This window comes from Lissotriton vulgaris, chromosome 2_1 (assembly GCF_964263255.1).
Source record: "Lissotriton vulgaris chromosome 2_1, aLisVul1.2, whole genome shotgun sequence".
In the NCBI taxonomy this organism is placed as follows: Eukaryota; Metazoa; Chordata; class Amphibia; order Caudata; family Salamandridae; genus Lissotriton; species Lissotriton vulgaris.
The window spans coordinates 525,432,673-525,454,502 of NC_141687.1; the positions used below are offsets into that span (position 1 = coordinate 525,432,673).

Sequence of the window (21,830 nt, forward strand, 5' to 3'; positions counted from 1 at the left end):
ATACCAAGTAATATGTTTTAACTAAGCATGGGCAAAAACAACAGTTGATGGACAGAATGCAGAACAATGTCATACATTCACCCCAGTACAGAGATCTGGGCCTAAATCCATTGTTTTTTTGCACTCCACACCACCCCAGTTCAGACATGGCCATACGCAAATCAGTCTGACCCTGTGCCTCATGGGAACAGTCCAGCCCGAACCGCCTAACCATGCCTTCCCTGGACCGGAAACAAGCTTCCGAGGACCGGTTTCTGGCATTCCAGCCGTCTTTAGCCCAGCTTGCTTGAATCCAGTGGTTTGGAGTGCATGGGACTCACGTCTGAGCATACCCATCCCACTCGGGGTGACAAGTGCAAAAACCACAGTTGATGGACAGAATGCAGAACAATGTCATTCATTCACCCCAGTACAGAGATCTGGGCCTAAATCCATCGTTTTTTTGCACTCCACACCACCCCAGTTCAGACATGGCCATATGCAAATCAGTCTGACCCTGTGCCTTAAATTCATTGTACATATCACTGACTGTGTTGTGTGCAAGCATATCAGTTTTACTTTGAAATACAAATGACGTGCCCTTTGCTGCAATACAATGTCATAAACCTAAGTGGAGAAGTTTGGCTCAGTGGAGAAGTGTGGCTCAATGGTTAGAGCGGCAGATCCTGATGCAGAGGTCTGGCCCGGGATCAGGGTTCAATTCCCGCCTCGGCAGGTCTTGGGCTCAACTTCCTCGGACTTGATAATTCTTGCCTCGGTGCCTATTCTAATCATGGATCCCACTCTGCAACTCTGGGCAATAGCTTGCTTAATCTCCACAACGGCCCCAACAGCGCTCGGATGCCTGGCTTCACCTTGGGGGTGCCAAGGAGTGGACATTTCACAGGGAAAAGCCAGGAAGGGTTCCACAGCAGTATGCGATACAGCGCCAGTTGGGGTATTAGTGCGCTTTACAAGTACAAATTACATTTTACAGTACAAACCCAGTCCACTTAGAAAGGCACTAATGAACCCACTCAGGCATAGCAGTTGGGGAAGATGCCCAAAACCCTAAATATCTCAGTCAGCATAGTTCACTTGTTTCAGTTCCATCTTTAAAGTACACAACACATGTCCTCTTTCTGGGGCAACGAGGGGGACTTGGCAGATGGTTGATCATATATGGAGTATTATAATTAATTATACAAAGTCCTAGCATCTGGCTCAACATAAGAAAATTAACAGCATATAAGTTATAAAATGTAAAACTGATGGAATGAGTAATTGTAATGCGTGGTAGAGCTTTTTCAGATTTCTTTGCTTTCGCCCTTTCTCAAGGGATCTCCAGGCTTTCTTTTCTTTCAACACAGATCAGCCACCTTCCTGCAGATACATTTCAGAATGTATGGGATTCAGATTGGAGTTGTGTATGGAATGATTTTAGGCTTGTGGCCATCAGGCAGTTACATCATATATGTGGCTCTCTTCTGAGTTTAAAATTCAGCCACAATTGAATTGCTCCCAAGAGTACATTTGTGGCACATGTAGTGAAAATTAGTCTACTTGACTTCATATAATTGTCCATGAGCCAAGAGATGCAAGGCTCGTGGAGGAATTGTAAATTCTTATGGGTTGCCGACCATGCAGCGGAGTGATTGCTTGAATTGTAAGAATGAGGATGGTGGATTTTGGGCCCATGGAGACTTTTATTTACTCCTTCAATTAAAATTGACATGTCAAATTGACTGGTTCAAATTTGGCAACTGTAAGGATCATTGAGACTATCAAGGCATACAAAGGGAAACATTCACAGCACAGCTCAGAGAAATAATTTTTTGTAATTTTAAAGACTTTTAGCTGGATGATCTGTATCAGTGCTAATAAAGGAAATTTCAGTATAATGGTTCAAATTCAATTTCTTACTCAAATTATGTATAAAACAATTGCAGGCTAATGGGACAATGCCAGAAATCACATGGAAAACGTAATACTCATTGGAGCAATTTGTAAGTTTGGGAGAACATTTTGTTCTCTAGCGGGTCAAGTTTTAGAGTTCATTTGGGGAATTTCATGGCTTTTGTTGACAGTGATAAAGAACATGCCGACTATTCCAAATGCACAATACATTTGGTTTGTTTGTTGGAGTTTCATTGGGACATTGGTTTTGCTCTGTTTTAAATATGTACTCACTCATGTTAGTGATTTGTAAGGGACCACATTGCTCCCAGAAAATAAAAATGCAATTATTTCATTTATTTGAATAATAATCCCAATGGTGTATATTTGGTGGAGAAGGCTACCTTTAATGTTGTTCATAAGGAGACATTTCTTTAGTTTTATGTGTTAATTTCAACATACCTAAAAATGTTGTTGTTTTCTTTTTTTTTTTTTCTTTTAGCTTTTATAGTCGTGCGTTTGAGAAAATGTTTCAACAGTGTTTGGAGCTTCCATCTCAGTCGAGGTATTCAATCTCTTTTCCGCTGATCTGTACTCACTTTATGAGCTGCACACATGAGCTGTGTCCTGAAGAGGTAAATATTTCAATGAGTCACTGAAATTAAAATTTTAATTCAGAAAACAATATAAAAATATGTGTGTTCCTGTAGGGTGGTAGTTCAGTTTGAAAGAGTAGGGCATAAACCCAGCCCAGAAATATACAAAATGAGCAAATAAAGCTAGTGACCCCTATGTTACCCAACCACCTTCCACAAAAATTTGTGATTTTGCGTCACCCTTAAATCCTCAGAGAATACTTAGAAACAATGAAACCAAATGATAAATTCTGCACCACAATTTTCAAAGCCTGGGCTAAAAGGCCATAGGTAGCTTTATTTCAAAGATCTATACACCAACAGTTGAGGAAAACAAATGAACCATTGTTGAAGTGAAATTCATCTCATCATAGAAGAGGGACATATGCAAGATCCTTTTATAAACTAAAGATACATTACATGAATATATTCTCAAAGGGTGCACTTCTAGGAGCAATGGATGGAAGTAGAGTAAGGCTACATATCAGCTTCTGTCTATGAGAGCATGGAGGGAACAAGAATGTATGACGTTACAACGCGGTCTTTACACTGCAATACGTTTACAACACAGGCATTACAACGTAAGTCGTTACAATGACTTGCGCTGGACTAAGGAATAGTATGATATACTATTCCAACTCCAGTGTGTGCAACAGTTAGTAAGGTGCTGGAATAGTAAATCATACTTTTCCTTAGTGTGGAGCGCCATACAGCGCATGTCGTTGTAACGGCTTGCGTTGTAATGACCATGTTGTAAACGCATTGCGGTGTAAAGACCGCGTTGTGATGGATGTCTCCCAGTGAAAATAGTGTGTGAATTGTGCTTAGTATATCTGGAATCGTATCTCTCAATATAGCAGTCACTTTCTCCACGACATTTTGTTACAGGCTCTCAAAGGGACTCTTAAACAATATTGTAAAACTTCATGGTATGCTGACTGATACCAAAACTCCACAACAGATTGTTGTTGCTCTATACTCCCCACTAGAACATAGAGCCAATTAGTGATTTGCTTTTTGCACAGCCTCCCTACTAAGTTGGCTGTAGAACTTGAAATGTATATCAGTTTAAATAATGTGGGTTCGTAATTTGAGGTGGTCATCTTAAAATTTATAATGTATCTTCTTTCACGTATACTTACTGCTTTTTAAATTTTCCCATCCTAGCCCCTTGCGGTTATACTCTCAGTGATATATGATTATAAATCTGCTAGAAGGGTTATTAGAAAGGATAACATTACATAGATCTCAGTGTCTCAAGTCTTCTGCAGCAGAGCAGCCCCTTCCCTTAAACATATCTAATTAGCTCAAATAGAACTGTATCTAAAGAATCAAGATTTTACAGGATTATTCAGCAGTCATGATAGGTTACCCTGATCTTACTGGTTCGCACGTATGATATAGAAAAATAATGTCTTGAAACTCAAAACAAGTCTTGAACTAATTTCAGCATTAGCAGTGTGTATTTGATACCAGACATCGGTGTCTTATTCTGTGGAAATTTACTTTTTTGTCACTGAATTCCCTATTACGCAAACTTAGGTTCTTCAAGAGTAACTTGTCATTAAAAAGAAAAAATCATCATTTTGGACTCAAATAACTAGTTTACATTTTTTGCACCGAATGCAAATTTAGTTCACAAATATCAAGCCGACATCTGATTGTGTCCAAAATATGGCACAATTGGCCATATAATTATTTTGTCAGGGATACCACTAATATGCAATGGTTGCTGTGTAGACTAATTCACATATCCAGTGTTGCACACGCAGACACAAAACGCTCAGACACACACATGCATATATTCCCTAACCTGTCAGGACACACAGATGCATTGTAGCACATGAACAAAGAAGCTGAGACACACATACACTCCACACATTATCACTTAAACTGTCAACTCCGCATTTACATTTGTTGCAACCAGCCTCATGTGTCTTCCTCTTGCAGTCCACACAGCCGTAGTCCAGATGAGATAGAATGATGCAGGCTTAGGGGAAAGGAAGCAACTTGGCTACAGTGATAGAAAGCTATAGGGCAGAGTTCACTGTCTTTAAGGCTGAGGAGACCGTGCAGTGGCAGCACTAAAGAGCTGCTCTTCACAGTGTAGTAATGGGAAGAGTTGATAATGGGTTAGGGTGGATATGCATTTAATTTAACCATTTAGATCCCTTTCTCCTTTTCTGAGCATGAGAGATAGACTCGTTTCCCCATATCCTTGCTAAGAATGCCTTTCACAACCTTCCCCACAGTCTGTCATGTGCACTGTGCATATGAAATAAGATTCTTCAGAGTTGTTCTTTGGTTGGCAGTGTTCATTGTATGGATTCTCTTTTCTCGTTCTCTGGCCTTGCTCTCCTCGCCCTTTGGGCAGGGTCTCCAAAAACATTATGCAGGCTCTAATTTTCAGGGTTGTCTCTTCCCGTTTTCTATGCTGGAGTTAGCTGCTCTTGTTCTTATGGGTGGAAGGCCAGCTGCAGATGGGCCAATGTAGGAGGCTTCTCTGTCGATTAGGCTTTTTGTCACTGGCCAACACAAAACTAAACGAGGCAGTGTGTTTATACATGCCTAGACAAATTGGCTTCTCAGCCTTTTCACAGCAATGATGAGCAAATGGTACACAGTGAATGAAAAAAAATTAATTCGCCAGAAAGGTTTCTGACAGTTAAGCTGAAATACCTTTAATTCCAAAAAAAGTATCTCCCAATAGACTTATAAACTCCTCTCCTGGGTTCTAGGTCATTGCATATTTTCATGGTATCAGAGGCCAGATTACAACATCATCAACAATACTTGAAGGCTCACTGATTGGGTATTGTGAAACTGAATCCAAAAGACCGGTTTTACAGTCACTTACAAGATGGTTCCAAAAGAAGGACCCATTAAAACTAATTTCCTTTCGTCAGCCACAAGTGGGCTTATACATAGTCTCAAAATGGCTTCCGAGCCCATATGGTCTATTTAACAAATCAGAAATAATGCAATATCAATATGATGGAGTTGAATGCATTACAGTTTGCGCCAGTGTCCCTTTTTTTATTAACATCTTCTTCCAGCTCCGGCTTTGTCAGATGCACAGGATTCTGCAGAAGCGCCAAAATGCTCAAAAAGGCCCACCTTTTATTTTACATTATTTGGGCAAAGTCTTTCCATTTCCTTGGGCAGTAGTGCCCTCCAGGCAGCTTGTGTGACCGGCACATTAATCTACAATGTCAGTCTTTTTGTTACCTTGTTATTGAAATTACCAAGATCAGGATAGATTGTGCTAATCATTGGGCAAAGCTATTACTGACTTTAGAGTTGTTGCTGTGCTTTGAGTAACTCCCTACATCGTTGCTCAGTGCTGCATCCCTGTTTTTTTACAACATGCAATCTTTACATTTCTGATTTCCTTAGTTATTCTAACACAAACCAGACCACACTCTAGGGATCTTACTGTGGGTTTGAAAAAAAAACCTTGCATTTCACTGCCAAAATGATGTCACTCAAAGTACAAAGGGGACATTGCTTTACTAAACCTGAAGTAATACTATTTGTCAGTTCATCAGATTGTACTAAATGATTGGTCATACAGTGGTATGTGCTCTGGGTGAGGCTGCCCAGGATGGCTATGGATACAAGTACATACCTGCCTACTCTTATGGTAGAATTCCACGGAAACTTCTACCTTGAGCAGTGGCTGCAGTGAAATCACTGGTTGGAACAGCAAATTGATGTCCCATGGATAGGAGGGGTTTTGGTGTACCAAAGTTAAAGTGGTTGAGGAATTGCTGCCTCATAAGTATTTTGAAAGTAAAAGTGATGACTTCCAGAATTGGTGGCAGAATTTGACCTAACCTAGATTAAATATTTCTGCTACCTACCGGTTAGACATTATCAGGAATGCCAAAAGATAATCAAGCTGTACAGAATCAAATCAAGTGTAGATAACGGAAGGAAATGTACTCAACATTTTTTGTACCTATAATTTACTGCAGACTCAAGGAATGACTGACATATGGGTTGGAGATCTCAGAAGCATGGAATAAGACTGGGATTAAGCACTAGCACAGCCCCTTGAATAGCAATTCTGATCAGTTTCAAGGTCTTCAGGCTCCAGAATTTGCACAAAATATACTAACGCTGGTCAAGACTTTATGCAATGGTATTCGTTTGCAGCTCAGCCAGCATACTGTGCAAGGAAGGCAGTCCCATTTACCTTTTATCACACCATCTGGAAATTCCTGATGAAGCATACGTTTTGACTTTTGAAAGTATTTCAAAGCTTTAGTATTGAAAGGGATTGAATAAGGAAAAACAGGGATGGAAGGAGATCTACAAAGATACAGTGAGAGACAAGTTAATAGAATCCCAGTAAGCAACTAGTGTAACAGTATTGTAGTCACATGTCTTAGGGATACTCTTGATTCCCTGCTTTGTTGAAGTGGAATATGTGGCTGTAGAACTCTGCAGTACCGTGGTGAGCTGTAGTGTAATCCATATCAGACTGAGAAAAGATGAAGCAACACTGGATGCACTTAGCACATAGAAAGTTATTTCCAACCTCCTCTTATGTGCCTAGGCTGCCACCACCAGAGATGTTTCTGGACCCCCGGGTCGAGAGCTTGCTGCTCTCGGGTGCCTGAAACAATGCACATCCTGGGACGAGGTGCCAAACCTCCTCCCCCAGGATGGGCAGGGTTCACGAAGGAGAAGCTTCAAAGGCATACACCTTTGTGAGCCTCTCCAGAACACTTGCTGTACTCAGCAACTGATCCCCATTGGTTCTGTCCTCCCTATGGGCGGGAGACTCAGCAGGAAACACAAAGTGAGGAAGAGAGGTGTGCCCACCTCTGTGCCCACCTCTGCCATCTTCACCCCTAAGGTGGGGGAGGCGAGGTGAAGCACAACCTCAAGTCCCCGCCATCTTGAGGATGGGGGACCCAGCCAACCAGGGACAGGCTCCTGCCCCTCTCCCACTGGAGAGTGGCAGAATAGGGGGTGTACCCACCCCAGGGAAGGGACCCATTAGTCCCTGACCTTTATCTACCTGCACCGCCCCTACATTTAGTATTTAGGGGCACCCTGAACCTTCCTTCCTTAGATCCAGCAGCAATAACAAGAAAAGAAGATGGACGAGAAGACGTGCAGAGCTAAAAAGAGGACGACGCCCGCATGACTTGGCCCCGGCCCTAAAAACCTGCTCCTGCGAAACCCAGGTGTGTCCAGCAGCCAGCAACCTCAAAAACCCCAGAGGACCTGCCTGCATTCACTTTCCAAGCTGTTTCTCCCGTGAACAACAAACGTGTTTAAACTGCAGCTTCTGGTGCCAGCCAGAAACCGAGAATACAGCACACTCTGCACCCGCCGAGCCCGGCCCATGTTTGAGTGAACAAACACCATGAGGAGGTCCCTTTGGCGATCTTGACCTGAGATCCAGTGACCCCTGACCTGCCTCAAGCCTCTAGACGACGCCTGCAGCCCCCCTACCGCGACCAGAGCGGGTAAGAAAATCCAACGTCCAAAGGCACCTCTTCACCCGACGCTCCACGGCCTTGTGTGCCCAACCCAGCAGTGGCTAACCAGCCCTAGCTCCGCTGAGGTTCCCCTTTGGTGCTAACTTAGTCCCCAACTTGCCTTGAGCTTAACCCTAGGAGCTTTGCTCCCACAATGCTGTGGCCTGCATGTCAGCCGCCACCAACCGGAGTCCTCCTATCCCCATAGGATAACATTGAGCCTCAACACTCTGCACCTGGCCGCCCGAGTGCCGCTGAGGGTGCAACAACAGTGCATCACTGACCCCGGGAGACACATGAGTAGAACCCCAGAACCCTAACTCAAAAGACCGATTACTTACCTTCAAACCGATAACTCATTTTTCCTCATCGGATAACATTGACACTTTTTCTCCCAAAAAGTTTGTCAACTTTTGAAAACTACAAATATTCCTTAAAAATCATTTGAATAAAAAAGGGGACATAAAAACATCTTCATCCCTACAGGACCAACACGATTTAGGAGGCTCAGAACACTTTCGATCTTCCCCAAAGGCTCTACCCGCCCTGAGGCCTCAACACTGGAAGATAGGATACTGGACGAGTATCTCCCCAAGAAATCCATTTCCCTCATTTATAGCAAGCTTATAAATAACATGTAGGACCATCTCGTACAGCTTCAACAGAAGTGGACGGCAGAGGGTGTTGAGCTGGATGGCTAGGACTGGCAGGAGGCTATGTCCTCCCTCAGGGTGGTGTCTATCCCAGCCATATTGAGACTGGTGCAGCTAAAAGTACTACACGGAATTTACATGACGTGACCGAGACTGGTGTTTTTAAAAAATGTATTTATTTATAAAGCTCGATATTCATCCCGTAGGGAGATCACGGCACTAGGAGTAGCAGAGAAATGGTGAAGCATGTTGTGATTGATGGGGTCCTGGCAGACTGTGGTTAGGGAAATAGATATGTTTGATGGGGAGGGCACACACCGGGGAATGCCGAAGGGGATATGGTCAGTTGGGTACCTTTCTACACATCATTTGGGAATGTTCGCTCGTCCAGACCTACTGGAGTGTAGTTCATCAGGTTGTGGGAGAAGTCTTGGGGAACCCCTTGCTCCCAGAGGTGCGCAGATGTTTGCTTAACATATAGGAACCCACTGACTTCAATGTATGCCAAACTCAGTGGCCACTCTTGGCTTCATGATCGCCAAATGGACCATTGCGCAGGCTTGGGGGGCGATGGCCCTTCCAGTGCTTAAAGACTGGAAGGTTAACATGGATTGGTGCATGTTCCGTGAGAAGACTATGTGGCCTGGGGTTGTCCCAAAAAATGGTCTCGGATATGGGGGCAGTGGAATCGATAGAGGGAATATTTGTACCCCTCCACCACATGCAGACCCGGATGACATTCCCACACCCTGAATTACCCCACAGTGTAGGTAAAGTGATGATGATATTAACTTTGTACGTGCCTGAATAAGAAAAATAATTACTTTATTGTGATGTGTCATATTTTGGTCAGGTCTATGATTGTTTAATAAAAAGTTTTATAAAAAATTATTTAAAAATCGGCCGAATAAACAAAACACATTTTCTCAACTGTTTTCAGGAAATGTTCCAGTGCTGAATCCAGGATCTAGCACTGAGTAAGAAAAAGTAATGATAACCTAACTTACCTGCTAAGTGAATTTCCTCCCATAGGATAACATTGGTGATTCTATGTGAAAAAGTTTCGAAGTGTCACATTTTGAAATGCAATAATATTCCTTAAAAATCGTACCTTTTAACCAAAACTCATTTACTCACCTGTTTTCAGGAAATGTCCCAGGGCTGAATCTAGGATCCAGTCCTGTATTAGCAAAAGTAATCTGAAAAGTAATTAACTGCATTTTACTTCAAAAGCCCTTTCAATTGAATGTACTATACCTGCAATGTGTTGCAAACTGCTTTCTTATAACAGTAACCAAAACCAGTACAAGTGACACTGCTATTTTGAACTGTGTTCATACAAGTAATTTACTCCTGAAAAGTATTTTTATGCTTACGTGCACCAGGCTTGCTTGGTTCTAGAAATAAAACAACAGTATATTTTTTATACAAAACAGGTGGCCTGGAGTTCAGTTTTGTGTGTGAGACTATTTGCGTAGAGTGTACATCAAATGCTTTACACTGTTCTCTGATACTGCCTTACTGCTCGACCAAGCTTCCACTTTAGAGAGTAAGGTTCTATCTAACTTTAGCCTCTGCCAAACCTCTGGAAACCCTTGGACTCTATACACACTGTATCTCACTTTGGTGCAGTATATATAGATGCAGTTTCTTACAGCCTCCAGGACCAAGCAGCGTAGGCAGTTTGAGTCGCCGAACAATCCTATCTTGTGTAATTGCGTGGGTGTGCGGTATGTTCTGTGTAAGTACTTGATATTTATTATTCTCAGCCTGTTTGGGAATAGACGTGTAGTCTGACTATAGCAGTAGTCCCATTGCTCTGCTGGAATTTCCAAACAAAGATCCTTCTCCCAGGCCACCTGGGCGTTTGAGGTATCCAACAGGGAAGCAGTCAGCATTAGTGAATTGTGGGGGGAGGGAATGTGCAATTTTATGTGCGACAGGTTGCTCTGAATTGGTAATATAGTAATGTGTCTATGGGAGTGATCTCATGCTCAGTAGTGCCAGTAAATGGGGGGAGAAACTGGCCATCCAGGCATAAATCGAATTTTTTTTTTGATACCAAGTGTGCCAGCCAGTACTTCAACATCCCCACTTGAAGTTGCTGGCATATGGGTTTGTCCGCCAGCATAGCGGATGGTGCGTAGGGCTCTGTAAGCCCATTGCACCAGCAGACGCATCCCATTCTCATCGCACACATTCCACCCTGTTTTTCATTCTTGGGTGCTTTGTATGGCTGGAACAGTGCTGTCGCAAGCGGGCATGTAGATGCCTGGACCTGCTCCACTGCTAAATACGGTTGAAACAGGGTGGTGTGGAGCCAGAAATGTAATAAGGCAGCTTGGGCACAGAGGGCATCTAGCTGCATGTCTGGTGCTCCCAGTCCTCCGCATGCAAGTGGCAAAGTGAGGAGTTTATATGATATCCTGGGCTGTCAGCCCACCCACGCTAGTGTGATCATGTTGGATGACAGCTGCTTAAAGAACAGTCCTTTGAGGGGAAGCGGGTTGTTGACGAATAGATATGGAAATTTCGGGAGTGCAACCATTTTCACAATTGCTATACGCCCGACGAGTGATGATGGTTAGCCAGATACCCGGGTATGTAGTTGGTTCAGTAGCCCATTTCAGTGAGTATGGCATTGCGGCCTAACCTCCTATTATGTTCATTTAAATTCAACAGTATTGGGTTTTACAATCTTCTTATAACCAGGCAACAGTCCTTTCCCAGAAAACCCAACCTAGAGGCTATTACGCTATTATTTAGAGAATACTAAGGTCAAGCAGCTTTTTCACAACTCTGGAGCAGTTCTTACAGGATTAGTTTAATCTGAGTAGACTATTTCTAGAATTATAGTCTCTTGTATTGAGGCCAACACTCATGAGAGGGAGTGCAGCCTTGGCTCTTCGGATGAGTAATTTTCCTATTCCAGAGATTTGTAAGGCCACTACATGGAGACTGATGTATAGTTTTTCTAAGAATATCTCTCCGAATGAAGGGAGAATCCTTTCTATGTAGAGCTTAGAATTCGTCATTTTAATGTCTATACGGCACATTTGTACATGTATTTCAGGTTGAGTTAGCTTGCTATCTCATTCTGCCGTTTATAAATATCCGAGAGAATCCCATAATGGAGAAGAAAAAGGTACTTACTTAGATATCTAGTTCTCCATCATATCTGTTCTTTTTGAATTGATGAAGTTAGCAGCCATCTCAAAGCACTGCTGGTTAATAGTCTGAATGCAGGTCTATTTAATTCCTTCTTGTGTCTGCCCTTCAACAATAAACTGCCTGACTCACTGCTCTCCATGACAGGATAGGATGGTCTTTAAGGTTCTTAAAGGTACACATCAGTTTTACACAATTTTTTCTGTAGATAAAAAGGAACGTTTTCCACTTTCTTTTTCTTTTAAAGCATAATAAAGTGGTGTTTCATTCAAACACACTACAGCAAACTTAATTTGGCTGATTGAATGTATTTATTTTCTTTAAAAAAACACACACACACACAAAAACTTTCACATAAAGGAGTGTTCACTTCTCATAATGGCTTTCAGTTCTGAACCATTTTGTTCGAGGTATGTGTGCTGTAGATATACATGCTTTGCATACTCCTGCCATCTAGTGTTGGGTCCGGATCTTTGCAAGTTGTTGTTCTTTGAAGAAGTATTTCCAGACTCGGAGCCAAAATCCTCGGTGCCAAAACCTAAGCAACCTTTGCAACCGAAACCTTCCACGCCGAAAGGCCAGCTTTCGTCCGCACCGAACACTTCGGCACCGAAACACAAACATCCCCCTTCGGATCCGAAAGTGGACGCTATTCAGTTAACAGCAGATCTAAAGCAGAAAAGGCTACACGTTAACCCCAAGACTGGTCATATTTACACAAAACCACCTCAAAAACGCAAGCTTCAAGATGAGGACATTTCTTACAAGCTCCCCTTGAAGAAAAAATATGTAGCTACAAGTCCTTTCCATCTTCCATCACCTCTTCCAGCACCTCCATCTCCACCTCAGAATCCTTTGCATATTACACCTCAGGATTCCCCACAATCGCACCATGACGATGGCGATGCAGGTGATGGGGGGAGGGAGGGGGGCTTGAATATCCTAGTACATCCATGAACAAATTACACAATTGATCCCCCTGGTGATACTGATCGAGACCTTTACCCAGCCAATCCATCTCTTCGAGACTACAATGCATCACACCAAGAACTCATTGTCAGGGCAGCACATTACCATGGGGTTGAGCTGCACAAAGAATAACTAGAGGAAGATTTTTTGTTTGAGACTGTAGCTTCTACGCACAGGTCATCTCGGGCACTTACAATGCCCAAATGCAAGATGCGACATGCTGATGAGAGTTTTAAAGACCCAGTCAGAGCATGCATCTAGTCTCCTAGGGTCGACAAAAAATATAAGGCCTCTCCTACAGATCGTATATTTAAAAAGGGACAATTACCGTTAGATTCTCTAATAGTATCTAATGTTTGTAAGTGGGCAAATTCTCAAACATCAGAAGATGCTCCTCCGCCAGGTACAGTCCATATTAATTGATGCTTCTGGCAAGCGCATATATATGCTCAAGCTGCAAATCAATGGCTCATTGCAAACATGCAGTGCCTCTTAGCCAGGTATGACAGAACACACTGGAACAAAATGTTGCAGCTACTTCAATATCTCCTAGATGAGCATAAGGCTAAGGCACATGACTTAGTAAATTAGGTTAAGCTAATTTCTAATTCCTCTGTGCTGCGCTCTAGATGTTGCAGACAACGCAGCTAGAGAAGTTAACACCAACATTCTGATCAGGAGACACACTTGGTTAAGGATTTCAGGGTTTAAACCTGAAGTCCAACAATCAATCCTTAACACACCCTTTGATAAGCAACACCTATTTGGCCCTAACGTCGACCAGGCGTTCGAGAAAATAAAGGACACCGAGGTTGTTAAAACTATGGGAGCACTCCAGACTACTTCCAGCAGAAGCTCCTTTCGTCGCTCCTTTTACAGAAGAGGGTAAAAAACACCATCCCCATATCAAAATACCTCCACTTAAAAGGGTAACAACCAGTCCTCTCCCTCCAGAGGGTTTTTTCGAGGCGGTTATAGAGGCAACAACTTCAAAGGTAGGCGTAAGGGCAACACATCCTTCCCTCAACAAACAGTGACTTGCTCACGATTCCCCCTGATTACACCACACATGTCGGGAGAAGACTTCAACAATTTCTCCCCGTTTGGCAGTCTATAACATTAGAAAAATGGGTGCTTGGAATTATCCAACAATGTTATTGGCTGGAGCTTACCAGCACTCCCCCAAACATTCCACCTTGGTCTCACAAGTTGTCTTCAGAACACATACACTTGCTAAAACAAGAGGTCCAGTCCCTCTTACTGAAAGGGGCAATAGAACCGGTTCCAATACAGTACCAGAGCTCAGGGGTTTACTCTCTGTACTTTCTCATCCACAAAAAGGACGGTTCCCTGAGACCTATTCTGGATCTTAAAGAGCTAAACCGTTATATACTGTCAGAGCACTTCATCATGGTGACACTTCAACAGGTACTCCCACTTTTACAAAGAGCAGACTTTGTCTAACCTGGATTTAAAGGACGCGTATTTTCACATTCCAATTCATCCAGCTAATCGCAAATACCTCAGATTTGTAACAGCGGGCAAGCATTACCAATTCAAGGTGCTTTCCTTCGGAGTGACTACAGCTCTCACAGTTTTTACCAAATGTCTGGTGGTAGTTGCTGCCCACCTCAGAAGACAACAAATTCATGTCTTCCCCTATCTAGACGACTGGCTTATCAAAGCCAGCTCTCACCAGAACTATCTATCACACACACGGATCACAATAGATCTACTTTCTTCAACTGGGGTTCACAATCAATGCTCAAAAATGTCACCTGCATCCATAACAGATGCAGTCTTACCTAGGAGCCTGTTTTAGACAGTCAAAACTCTAGCTTCTCCCAATGTAGCCAGGATTCGCAATATTCAGGCTATGATTCTGCAGTTTCAACGCAACCAAGCTTTACCAGCCAGAGTGTTCAGGTAACTGCTGGTAATGATAGCGTCTTGCATCACAATTGCACCTCATGCAAGGCTTCACATTCGCCCCCTACGAGAGTGCTTAGCACGTCAGTGGAATCAGTCACATGGTCAATTAACTGATCTAGTGTTGGCAGACGACTGTACCCATCTCTCTCTGCAGTGGTGGAATCCACAAAACTTATCAGCAGGCCGGCCTTTCATCGACCCTATTTCACGAATCGTGCTCACGGCAGACGCACCTCTAACTGGTTGAGGCGCTCATCTCAAGGGTTACACAATACAAGGCCTGTGGAGCAATACAAAAACAACAGTTGATGGACAGAATGCAGAACAATGTCATACATTCACCCCAGTACAGAGATCTGGGCCTAAATCCATCGTTTTTTTGCTCACCACACCACCCCAGTTCAGACATGGCCATATGCAAATCAGCCTTGATCCTGTGCCTCATGGGAACAGTCCAGCACGAACTGCCGAGCCATGTCTTCCCTGGACCGGAATCAAGCATCATAGGACCGGTTTCTGGCTATTCGCCGTCTTCAGCCAGGATAGCTTGACTCCAGTGGCGTGTAGAGCACGGGACTCACGTCTGAGCATACCCGTTCCACTCGGGGCGACAAATGAAAAAACAACAGTTGGTGGACAGAATGCAAAACAATGTCATACATTCTCCCCAGTACAGAGATCTGTGCCTAAATCCATCCTGTGAAAAAGTGACATCTTTCTTGCATTGATATGCCCCCACTTTTTGCTAAATTGCTGATGTTCTTTGACTGAGTGTGCCCTGGGCTCCTGCCAACCAGGTGCCCATGGCCTGTGTTCCTTCCCTAAAACTGTGTTGAAACTAAAACCCAATTGGCATCTCTGGCCACCTATCAGCCTCTAGCAAATGGTACCCTAGGTACTCCGGGCATGGTGACCAGAGAAGGCCCCTAAAAGCTGCAGCACTTATTTTGGTACAAAAGGGGGTGGTGCAAAAGGGGGTGGTGATGGACGGAGCATCTGAATCAATCAAACACTCACACCCAGTCAAAAGATCTGGGTTTAATCCATCACCGTTCTTTAGCCCACTCTACCACCCCAGTTCAGACATGGCTATATGCAAATCAGTCTGACCCTGTGCCTCATGGGACCAGTCCAGCCCGAACTGCCAAGCCATGTCTTCCCAGGACTGGAAACAAGCTTCTGAGGACCAGTTTCTGGCATTCCAGCCGTCTTCAGCCCGGCTTGCTTGAATCCAGTGGCTAAGTGATCAAGGGACTCACGTCTGAGCATACCCTGCCACACTTATGGCGGCCAAAAGCGGTACAAAAGGGGGTGGTGATGGACGGAGCATCTGAATCCATTAAACACTCACACCCAGTCAAAAGATCTGGGTTTAATCCATCACCGTTCTTTAGCCCATTCTGCCACCCCAGTTCAGACATGGCTATATGCAAATCAGTCTGACCCTGTGCCTCATGGGAACAGTCCAGCCCGAACTGCCAAGCCATGTCTTCCCTGGACCAGACACAAGCTTCCGAGGACCGGTTTCTGGCATTCCAGCCGTCTTCAGCCCGGCTTGCTTGAATCCAGTGGCAAAGTGAGCAAGGGACTCACGTCTGAGCATACCCTGCCACACTTATGGCTGCCAAAAGCGGTACAAAAGGGGGTGGTGATGGACGGAGCATCTGAATCAATCAAACACTCACACCCAGTCAAAAGATCTGGGTTTAATCCATCACCGTTAATCCATCACTTATTGTGCCACCCTTAGGGGCCCTGTACCCTGACACCCACACACTGCCTTTGAAGGCTGAGTGTCTAGGTACAGAACTAAACAAAGAGTCGACATGGTAGACGTCTGTGTGCCATGCCCACAAGACCCACTGCTCTGGCATACCTCAGTCACCCTTCTAGCTAGGTGCCCTATGCCGGTGGTGTGGGCACAGGTGCATGAGCTCTTTGCCCCTACAGTACCCAGGGCCATTCCCGGGCACTGTTGCCATTAAGAGTATATGGTGCTGGGAGGTTGTCATTACGAACTCCAAAGCACCATAATGGCTCCACTGAAGACTGACAAGTTTGATATCAAACTTCTCACCACATTAAACCCACTTTGATGGCAGAGTTCGCTTTAATGTAAAATGCACCACAGAGAGCATCTCAGAGATGCCCCTTGAATCCAAACCTTCAATCTACATCTGGTCTGAGTGGCTGCCTGGGGTGCCACACAGCAGACATGTTGCTGTACCCCTGGGTGGAAAGCCCCCCGCTTTCCTGGGCCTGCAACAATGCACATCCTGGGCGAGGTGCTAGGTCTCCTCCCCCAGGATGGGCAGGGGGAAGCTTCAAAGGCCTGCCTCCCTTGTGAGCTTCCCCAGCCCACTTGCTGTACTCAGCAACTGGCCCCCACCAGTTCTGACCCCCACTCTGGCGGGAAGACTGGCAGGAAACTCTACGTCAGGAAGGGGGGGGTGTGCCAGCCTGGGCCAAACCCACCCCTCAGGTGGAGGAGGTGGAGGAGGCGAGGTGAATCAAGGCCCCGGGCTCCGGCCATCTTGAAGATGGGGCGCCCTGCCAAATCACAGCTAGGCTCCTGCCCCCCTCCCACAGGAGAGGAGCAGGCTAGGGGGTGTACCCACCCCAGGACAGGGACTTTGGTCCCTGCCCTTGCCCTACCTGTAACGCCCCTAAAGTTAGTATTTATGGGGGCGTGGCCAAGATGGCGACCCCAGCGGACGCAAGTCAGTGAGGGTCCCGGCCCCAGTTTCGACCCCTTAATAGCCTACATTTCCCCCCTCAGATATCGATTTCACTGCCCTGGGCACGGGGGCTGCAGCGGCTGGCCGGACGGTGCGGAAAAGACAGTGGGGGCTACCCAAAAACGGCACCTTCCCCCCGGCGGCGCTGACATCGGCTGCACGCCGCGCCGCCTATAGGAGATCTCCCGGGCTCACGGGACTCGTGGCCCTCCCGTACGAGAGGTGCAGTCAGATGGAAGTCGGAGCACCTGAGGAGGCGGTGAGGCTGCACTGACAGCGCGGCTGGCGGAGATGAGATGAACGGGGTGCGCTCCCGATCAGAGTTGCGGCGGATACCGGGAGCGCGAAAATCGAGGCCCAGGCTTCGGGGCCTATCCCCGACGGGGTGCTGCGGAGCGGCACGGACACAGCTGCTGAGTCCGGCTGAGGGGTGAGCCGAGGGGCAGCGCAGGCTGGAAACTAGCGGACGTCGTAGGGGACGGCGGCAGTTGCGGAGCTGGGAAACAGAGTCCCGCTGTTGGTTGACAGAGGGCGCGAAAATCGAGGCCCCGGGTCTGCAGCCCTCACTCGGCAGGCAGGAGGCGGTCCCAGCGTACGGAGGCTTGGCGCCATGCGAGGCCCGGAGTCAGAGGCCAATACATGCAGCCCTATTCCTCTGTTGTCGCCCCGCTTGCCTAGAGATCACCAGAGCCATCTAGAGAGACTCCCCGGGTCAGCTCCACAATGCGGCAATTCCTAGGGGCCTACACTGTTAAGGGGTTGGGAGACCCGCCACAACTCAGGGATCGTGCAGCTGCGCAGGTGGGGCCCTGGATCCGCCCAAGGAGGCCTCTACTCGGAGATTCAGCAGGCAGCAGGGGCCAGAGGCAACATCGGTTGCGGCTGACTTCTGGGGGTATCTGCACCGGACTGGGGCGCCCTGTTCGGAAGCGACGTACTGGAGGATGCGGACGCCGGCCCCCTTGGGGGTAGAGGAGCAAGAAGTAAAGGGACCTGTGCACTGCAGACATCCAGGGGACCTAGACCAACTGAGGCACAGCCTACCAAGAGGGGGTGATCCCTGGCGCGGAGTGGCGCGGAGCGGGGTAAGCAAATCCAGTGCCGGAGGCGGTCGACGCGGATTAATTGGCCTCCTGGGGCGTTGGTACACAGCTAGAGGCACCGGGACACCGCTGTGTGCATAACCATGTCGGGAAACCAACGTAGAGGTGGTCGCACAATACCGTAACTGCTGTCGAAAGGGGCTGTCAAGGGAGAGAAGAGCCCGTCTGGGTCAGGGGCGGCCAAGGACCTGGCAGACCGCGAAGATGAGGGAGCCCCGATCACTAAAGTCTTCCTGGAGTCCCTCTTCAACTCCCCGCGAGAGGACTTCCAGACCCTCAAGCAGGACATGGCAGGCGAACCTTGGGAGCTCCAGCGAGATGTGGAAGGTCTGGGGGAACGAGTGGCTGCTGTCAAGGATGCGGAACAGTCACGATGTGAGGAGGTGGTACACCTACAGCAGGTAGTCTTGCGCCTGCAGGAACAGTAGCTGGACTTGCAGGCACATGCAGAGGACCTTGAGAACCGCTCCCGAAGAAACAACATAAGGGTCCTGGGAGTGCCATCCAAAGCGGAAGGGGGCGATATTACCCTCTACCTACAGGGCCTTTTCAGAGAAATACTGGAGGAAAGCGAGAACTTCATCATCCGAATCGATAGGGTGCATAGGGTGGGCCTCACGCGCGAGGCCCCCGCCCCTCCACCAGACATCCTAGCATTCCTGCCCGACTTCCCTCTAAAAGAGCGCATAATGAAGGAGGCACGTCAAAAACAGCCGCTCCGCTATCAAGGACATCCAGTGGCGTTGTATCAGGATCTTTCCATGGTCACCTTACAGAAAAGGAGGGATTTTAAAATTGCCACTGCCTTCCTGCAGGACAAAGGGATCCCGTACTCGTGGGGGTCATCCATTTTGCCTTGTTTTCAAGTGGAACGGCGTCCTGCAGCAGCTCCGTTCACTGAAGGACACTTGTGCCCTGTTGGGGATCGATTTGGCGATGAGTCGGTAAGTGATACTGAAATGAGTGGGCCCTCACAAAGGAGGCCCCCCCCCGCTCCACAGGGGAGGGCTGGCAACGCATACGGCGCGGACGATCGCCGAAGGCGGCCCACAAGCCGGACCCATCCACGATAGCGCAAGAACAGGCGGCAGCCATCCAAGAGGTTTCCAAGGATACTGCAACTTCAGAATGAGACTCTTCCCCGAGTGACAAAAAAAAAGGGTGGGGGGGTTTCTGATAACAGCTTACTTCCTAGCGGGTCTGCCTGGGGCCGGGAAGGGGGCCACTGGGGTTGCCAGTGCCACATTTCCCTTTACCGACTTCTTCCTTGGGCCTGAACAAGGTCGTGACTGGTCCAGGACATTTATGACCATTGGGGAGTTTCCAGTTGGGGTTAGGGAGGGTTCTGGGTGGGAGTTGGGGGCAGGGAGGGGAGCTTTTCTTTGGGAGGGATCCCTCTGTCCACCCAGGGTTTTTTTCTCTCTTGTTTCCTGCATTTTTGTCACTATGCGCACTGCTTGGAGCTTTAGACCCTGCCCTGATTAATGCTGACACACACTAGACTCAAGATCCTCTCTCTTAACGTACGGGGCCTTAATAATTGAATCAAGCGCCGAGCTGTCCTGTTACAGCTGGAACGTTCCACAGCTGACATCTGCCTTCTCCAAGAGACACACCTCCTGCCCAAAGACCACCATAGATTAAAATCCCGGGCCTTTCCTATACAACTCTTTTCATCTGCCTCTAAAAAGGTAGCCGGGGTGGCGATTTTGATATCCAAAGCATTTAAGGGTAAGGTACTGCAGAGGGAAGCGGAACTGAAGGGGCGATTATTGGTGTACCGCTTCCTAATTGCCGGCATGACACTCTGGATAGGCTCCATCTACTCGCCCAATGAGAAACAGGAAACATTCTTCCGAACAGCGCTAGCCGCAGCTACAGCTAACACAGAACAACACCAAACTGATAGGAGGGGACCTCAACCTAGTCTTCCACAACACAGCAGGCCGCTCATGCCAGCAAACCGGGCAAGTGGGAGCTCTCTCTGAATCGGGCCACGCACACCTCCGGGAGCTCGGGCTCACCGACCTCTGGTGGCATTTCCATCCACGCAGCACAGCCTATACATATCACTCAGGGGCTCATAGATCCTATGCGAGGCTAGACTACTTTCTTTGCGCGGCTCACCTAGTTGCGCGAACCCAGGACATAGAGATCCTACCGGCCTCGCTATCGGACCACTCACCAATGGTAGCCACCTTCTTCCTACCGGCAACACCGGCCCCACAGCGACACTGGCTCCTCCGGGAATCCCTTCTTCGTACCCCCGCGACGGTGGAGCGGATTAAAAGCACCATCACGCAACTCCTGAGCCACAACAACGCAGACACCACACGGGCGACGCAATGGTCAGCCCTTAAAGCGGTCTGTGAATTCATCTCCGTTTCCACAGCCAATAATAAAGACAGGGAAAAGATGCATACAGAGCTTACGCAACGAGTGGCGGAACTGGAGCAAATGCACCAGCGCACCGGAGCCATGAGGGTCTGGCGCCAACTCTGCAGCGAGAGGAAGATGCTGGCCGCCCTTGACCAGGATGCGGCAGAATATGCTGCCCTTCGTCTTCGGCAAGCATATTACACCGGAGGGGACCGTTGTGGACGGTTGTTGGCGACCAAACTGAGGGAACAATGCATAAGACAGGGAGTGCAGGCCCTACGACCGGAAGGGGGTGAACTAGTCACGGAAGACGCTGACATAGCAGAGACCTTTAGAGCAATTTACCTGTCCCTCTATGCGAGTGATGAACTCGACATCCAAGCAGGTCGGACATACTTGCAGGAAGCGCAGCTCCCGTCCTTAAATACAGCCCAAGCTGACCACCTGGATAGGCCAATAGCCCTGGAGGAGGTAGTGTCCGCAATCTCCCGCCTAAAACACGGGAAATCACCTGGACCTGATGGGTACCCAGCGATCTTCTACAGGACCTTCTGCCATCAGGTGGCCCCCCTCCTCCGGGATCTTTTTAATTCATTTGACCAACAAGGCGCAATCCCCGCAGACCTCCTAGAGGCATCTATCTCGGTCATACCGAAACCCGGTAGGGATACAAATCCAGATGCGGCTCCTATCGGCCGATCTCATTTTTGAATATTGACTTTAAACTCTATACAGGCATCCTGGCAACTCTGCTCGTGCCGTACATGCTACAGCTTGTTGAATCCGACCAGGCCGGGTTCATACCCCAGCGACAAACTAGCGACAACACCAGGAGAGTATTACATCTCATTAAGGCCGGGTCACGAACAAGGCCGGACTGCAT

At 47.1% G+C, this 21,830-nt stretch overlaps 1 protein-coding gene across 1 annotated transcript in view; it reads left to right on the plus strand.

Annotated features, from left to right (window-relative positions):
• NCKAP1 (NCK associated protein 1) overlaps positions 1-21,830 on the plus strand; it is a 649,223-nt gene that overhangs the window by 340,578 nt on the left and 286,815 nt on the right. Inside the window, exon 17 of the mRNA XM_086955458.1 lies at positions 2,378-2,510. Within this exon, the coding sequence (XP_086811584.1) occupies positions 2,378-2,510 (133 nt within the window). The remainder of the gene's footprint in view (positions 1-2,377; positions 2,511-21,830) is intronic.